This window comes from Engraulis encrasicolus, chromosome 7, assembly GCF_034702125.1.
Source record: "Engraulis encrasicolus isolate BLACKSEA-1 chromosome 7, IST_EnEncr_1.0, whole genome shotgun sequence".
Lineage (NCBI taxonomy): Eukaryota > Metazoa > Chordata > Actinopteri > Clupeiformes > Engraulidae > Engraulis > Engraulis encrasicolus.
The window spans coordinates 36,511,382-36,518,285 of NC_085863.1; the positions used below are offsets into that span (position 1 = coordinate 36,511,382).

Consider the following 6,904-nt stretch of genomic DNA (forward strand, 5'->3'; position numbering starts at 1 on the left):
GCCTTAGTTTGGGGACCCCTGTTCTATGGTATGCCGTTCAATGGTTTTGAAGCATCCGCAATTGATTTGCGAGGATTCTTCCGCCCTAAATGTCTGGATTCATACCTTAGCAACTCTGAGAACAAGCTGTCACTCAAAAGAAATCTATAAGAATTCTAACTGTCAATCAAACCAACTAATAATGCTCATTGGTCATTTAAACAATCTTAATAGCTCTCTAAACTAAAGGGTCAGCCTGGAAAAAAATGGCTTGTTTGAAACGGACGGGAAACTAACGTTTCCACGAAATAGAGCAGACTCAGCAAAAATTTGCAAGGAGATGCAGTGTTTCAAGTCTCTCATAGAGATGAATGGGAAATGGCGATTTTTCCCCGGTTTCCAGGACTAGTTGATGAAGTAGATGAAAATACACTTAACATTGGCATAACTGTTAACATTTTCTTTTAAGACATGCCTATTCACATTCTAGAGGCTCAGTTTAAAGATCCAAGCCAGCAGAACATTACATAATGCATTTTTGATAATAATGAATATAATAATAATTAATACCTGTAATTTGCTATTTTATTATCATATCGTTTATGAAACATCTCTTCCTATACCCCTATCCCCTGGTCATATTCTACTGATTTGGTGCTGTTGCACTATAACAAATGATCTTGACGGGGAAAAAAAGCAAACTTTAACTCAAAGGTACATTCCTCAGGCATGGACAGAATGTGACCATAACTGTAACCGTTACACAATGCTCAGACAAAAAAAATACACACACACACACACACACACACACACACACACACACACACACACACACACACACACACACACACACACACACACACACACACACACACACACACACACACACACACACACACACACACACACACACACACACACACACACACACACACACTCAGACACATGTCTGTACCACAAGAGCGTCACTCATCCCAAAGCAAATCTGTTTCGCAGCCCGCGGGGCAAGAGGAGCGAGTGTTCTGTCCTTCACCCCAAACAACAAGATGTGGAGATGAGAGGCACAGCACTGTTAACGACAGCCCAACACACACACACGGATGCATGCACACTTAATTACACAAACATGCATTGCACATACATGTACACGGACAATCTCCACACACACACACACACACAGACACACACACACACACACACACACACACACACACACACACACACACACACACACACACACACACACACACACACACACACACACACACACACACACACACACACACACACACACACACACACACACACACACACACAGCCCCACCTTAATAACTATGCGGGTCCCTACCATTGACTCTCATTTCATATTAATCCTATAGCTAAAGAATGCTAAACTGTGCCCAAACCAAAACAATCCCTAACCTTAACATGTCAGTGAGAAAATGTATTTACACTTTTACACCCCAGCAAAAGCGGTCAAAACATGTGGGGTCCAGGATTTGGGCCCCACATAGAGCGAGGGCCCCACCTTGTTGGTGTGCTCCAATAGCAGTGGCCTCACGAAGGTGGATTGGTGCAGTGCGCGCGCGCGCACAGACACACACACAGACACACACAGACACACACAGACACACACACACACACACACACACACACACACACACACACACACACACACACACACACACACACACACACACACGCACACGCATGCTCGGTTAAATACACAAACACAGGCACGTGTGCACACACAAACACACAGATAAAGAGAGGGAGGGAGAGACAGAGAAAGGGAGACAGTGAGAGAGAGAGAGAGAGAGAGAAATAGCACGGCGAGAGAGAGAGAGAGAGAGAGAGAGAGAGAGAGAGAGAGAGAGAGAGAGAGAGAGAGAGAGAGAGAGAGAGAGAATATTTCATATTTCATGGCACCTCACATAAGCCTGTTCAGCCAGGGGCGTCGATTTTATGATTCCCGATCTCATCTCTTTTCTGCAGTTTTTTTGTTCTCTTGTTCCTTGTTTTGTTTATTTTTCTCCTTTCCTGTTAAGAGATGGGTGTCTGGGCTGTGCTGGGCTAGGCCCCTGCCCCCCCGAACCACCCCCCAACCCACCCTCTCACCCTCTCGCCCTCATCCTCCCTCTCTCTCTCTCTCTCTCTACTGCGGGGCTGGGCTATGCCCCCCCTCTCTCTCTCTCTCTCTCTCTCTCTCTCTCTCTCTCTCTCTCTCTCTCTCTCTCTCTCTCCCTCTCATCCTCACCCCCTCTCTCCTCTGCTCATCCTTCCTCTCCTCTCTCATCCTCCTTCTCTCTCATCCTCTCCCACCCCTCCGTCCCTCCCTCCTTCTTCTCTTCTGCTCATCTTCCCCGGACTAAATGATCCCTTCATTTCCTCTTCGGGGGGCTGTAGTGGGGCCCCGGGGCGGCTTGGTGGGGCCCCGGTTGGCCTCCATTGCATGTGAAGTTCACAGCTCGTCCTCCAATCTGCAGATCCTCTATCATAACACAGCGGAGCGGAGTGGAGGGGAGTGGAGCGGAGCGCCTCTGCAGCCACAGTGCTTCCTGTCGGCGGCGCCGTTGCGTGAGATGCCCATCGGCTGGGGTGGGGTGGGGAGTGGAGAGGTGTGGGGGTGGGCTGAGCTGGGCTGGGCAGGGATGGGATGGGGTGGTGTGGGGTGGGCTGAGCTGGGCTGGGCACGCATGGGATGGGTTGAGGTGTGATGGGATGAGGCTGGGAAGGCTGGGGTGGATGGCGAGGAGAGGTGGAGAACAGAGTCCAGAGACCCTGAAATCCAAGGGAGACAGAAGAATTGAGAGAGGTGGACAGACAGACAGACACACACACACACACACACACACACATACATACACACGCACACACATGCACACACACACACAGAGGAAGAGAGAGAAAGAAAGATACGGGGACAGAGAGAGAGAGAGAGAGAGACTCGGACAGAGAGAGAGAACTTGAGATAGGAAACTGAAAGGCAGAGAAAGACAAAAGACTGAAAATGTGAATGGGGGATAAAGAAGGGGAGGGAGGGAGGGAGCCAGCGAGGGAGAGAGAGAGGGGAGAGACAGACAGACAGACAGACAAAGAAAAGTAGAGAAAGACAAGAAAGAAAGAAGGGGAAAGGGGGCATATAGGTACAAAGAGAAGAGCAAAGGAAGAGGGGAAAGTTGGAGGAAGAGAAGGGGGTGCGCATCCTGTCTTTCTTGAAACATACCATATCTATCCTCCCTTCAACTCCTCTCAAGCCCTGCTGCAAATATCCATACTGCCTCCTCTCCTCGCTCTGTTCCAGTCTCCCTCTACACACACACACACACACAGGCTCATACAGTACACACACACACACACCAGCGGTGTAGTCTACTTTTTTGAAGTGGGTGTTAAGAAATCCAAAACATATGAATAAATTCACTGTGGGTATACTGTATATTCAAGCATTTTTTGAAGTGGGTATACTGTATAGATTTATGCTATTCTAAACAATGGATCTATCAATTTTAAGTGGGTATAATGAAGCCCCTAAAATTTAGAAGTGGGTATACTCCGTATACCTGCGTTCTACGTAGACTACACCACTGACACACACACACACACACACACACACACACACACACACACACACACACACACACACACACACACACACACACACACACACACACACACACACACACTCACACACACACACAAACAAACACACACACACACACACACACACACACACACAGGGTCATACAGTACACACACACACACACACACACACACACACACACACACACACACACACACACACACACACACACACACACACACACAGGATCATACAGTACACACACACACACACACAGGTACGCAGGCCCGCACACCCACACCCAAACACACACACACACGCACACGCACACACACGCACATGCACATCATTGCATGTACACACAAATACGCACGTACACATATCGGCCCTGTTTTTATCCCATACACATGCTCGTACACACAAACAAACACACACACACAACACACACACAAAATCATCTGGGTACATACTGTGCACTCACATACAGATAAACACACACAAGCATACATGCACAGACGCACACATGCACATGCACACGCACACGCACACGCACGCACACACACACACACTCTCTCTCTCTCTCTCTCTCTCTCTCTCTCTCTCTCTCTCTCTCTCTCTCTCTCTCTCTCTCTCTCTCTCTTTATCTTCCTCTCTCTCTCTCATTCTCTCTCTGCACACTCCCCTCCCCTCCTCCTCTTATCCGCCGAGACCTGACTCCGGAACTGACTTAGGAAGTCCCTTAATGGTTACCAAACATTTGGGAACTGTCTGCCTGCCTGCCTTCTTGCCTGTCTGCCTGTCTGCCTGCCTGCCTTCTTGCTTGCCTGCCTGCCTGCCTTCTTGCCTGTCTGCCTGCCTGCCTGTCTGCCTGCCTGCCTTCTTGCCTGCCTGCCTTCTTGCTTGCCTGCCTTCTTGCCTGTCTGCCTTCTTGCCTGTCTGCCTGCCTGCGCTCGCTCTGCAGCTCTGCAAGGACTAAACATGTGTTTAGAGGAGACAACATCAGCAATCACCACTTGACCCCAGAATAAAGAGCCAGCCGGCCGGCCTGAGCAGCGCTGCCGGCCCCGGGGTCTCATACTTCTGTTCTTCGCCCACGCGGAGCAGAGAGACAGAGAAAAAAATTGAACAGGTCTAATATAATTAGCTGAACGCATACCTAAAACCTGCAGTGGAGGTTTACTGCAAACATGGCAGGGTCCAGATGCCATGGCAGATAAATGTTACATGTAGATAAAAATGCATATTGCTGCTACTACTTGCTATGTCTTATATATTATGAGTTGCTGTTTTGCTGTTTGAATCTGGAAGGTTAACAGAATATTAACCTAATTCCAGTTGAATCAATTGCGATTAATCAATTGAATTCAATTGAAATCAATCAACTGCATATAAGTGGACTACATGGGAAAGAGCTCCGAATACTCAAAATATGAAGCAAAAGAAGAAAACAATATTCATAATAGTACAACTTTGTACAAATAAATACATTTTTCCTACAGCATTAATCGTCTTCTCTGTGTGGAAATGTTCAATTGAACACACTCTATTTCTCTATCTGTCTTTCTGTGACTTTCTCTGTTGTATGTTCTCTTCAGCATATGCAGACATGGCCAACCCATCATATCCTCAGTCGTTCACGAACATATCTCACATGTTGCCAGATGTAAATGCATTTAGCACTATGATCACTTTGCAGACATGAAAACAAACAAGCACCCCAGGAACAGACATGCACGGACACGCACATGAGTACATATAAACACAACTTCACACACACACCCGCCCATGCACTCAGGCACATGCAGACACATGCAAATGTATGCAAAGACAAACACAGACCTCAACACGCAGACACTGACACAGACACACATGTGCATGCTGTCACAGAGTCGCACGCATGTACGCACGCACACACACACTGACACACAAATGCGCACACACGCACACACAACCGCACATACACACAGACACACATGCTCTTCATCCATAGGCCGACCGGTGATTCCATGCAGATGTTAAACCATGAAAAAGAAAAAAAAAAGATAAGGTGGGGGGGTGGGGGGTGGGAGCACAAAAAAGCCGGTACAAATTGCTTATGTCTGTGACTTAGGACTCAATGTGTGAATAAGATGTTTAAAGAAAACAACGTGGGGTAATACCTAAACATTCTCCAAAAGTTAACCTCCCTTGGGGAGTCTCCGTCAGTGATTTTTTATTAACCCCATGCCTACGCATTCTCCTGAGACCTTTATTTCCAACAGATGAATCACAAGTGTGAGAACGTTCGCTCCATCCCACTCCAACTAAAAAAAAATGGTGTCTCCCAAGAAATCTATAGCACGAAAATGAAAAAAAAAAGAACAGAAACAAAAAAAACGCAACTTTTTTTAACCCTGCTGTGCATAACTCTCACGACAACACCGGAGCATAAATGACGACTTGTGAAAATTACTTTTTTGTGTCGTCAGATGACAAACATAAACTCAACCTTCCCCCCCCGCCGCCCCCCTCCACACACAAACACACACACACCTCATAGGAGATAGGAAAGGAAACGCAAGGTCAGAATGTGATGAAACCATGATGAATCTTTTCTCGGAGGAGCCAGAGGAACAACCACTGGGGTGAAGTTACTCATCACCGTTTTTTTCACCATTTTTTTTTGCTTCTCACTCCCAGATGTGTGGGACTGCTGCTGCTGTTGCTGTTGCTGCTGTGGCTCAGCGTCACAGCTCGTTCTCACACCAAAGTGTCATCAATCAAACGCCTGCTGCGGCGTCCACCTTCTCTGCAGTTCAGTTACAGGGAAGACCTCGGAAACTGATAACAACAGACTCCTGGGCTGGGCCCACGCTGTCCGAAGACACACACACAAACACATTCTCTCTCTCTCTTTCTCTCTTTCTCTCTCTCTCTCTCTCTCTCTCTCTCTCTCTCTCTCTCTCTCTCTTGCTCTCTCTCTCTCCATTCACTCTTTTCATTCACTGATTCTCTGACTGATGGGAGGGAAATGTTTAACCCAAGACTAATGTGCTGGCCTGGCCTGGTTAAAAGTGCTTTTTTCCCCCACAGGTCTGAGGATTTCGAAGAAAAATTATTTTGCGCTACAAAAGCGATATGTCTTTTCCAAAACAAATGTTATCTTTACAGATTACGGGTTGTTGTTATGGTTTTTTGTGGGTTCACATAGCCTACATCCTCAAAAGCTGTGCCATTAATTTGGAAGGCTCAATGGTTTATGTGAAATGTAAATCATTTTTTTGTCATTTGTACGTGTTTGTGTGTACACAGATCCACCCAATGCTCAGATTTCGCACCTCTGGATTTGCGCACATTAATGTC

The 6,904-nt window shown here is 47.0% G+C and overlaps 1 protein-coding gene across 1 annotated transcript in view; it reads left to right on the forward strand.

The window, feature by feature from the left end:
- LOC134451824 (keratin-associated protein 5-1-like) overlaps positions 1 to 6,386 on the forward strand; it is a 42,918-nt gene extending 36,532 nt beyond the window's left edge. Inside the window, exons 6-8 of the mRNA XM_063202223.1 lie at positions 2,466 to 2,577; positions 5,824 to 5,836; positions 6,242 to 6,386. Of these exons, the coding sequence (XP_063058293.1) occupies positions 2,466 to 2,577; positions 5,824 to 5,836; positions 6,242 to 6,386 (270 nt within the window). The remainder of the gene's footprint in view (positions 1 to 2,465; positions 2,578 to 5,823; positions 5,837 to 6,241) is intronic.
- The last annotated feature ends 518 nt before the right edge of the window (positions 6,387 to 6,904 follow it).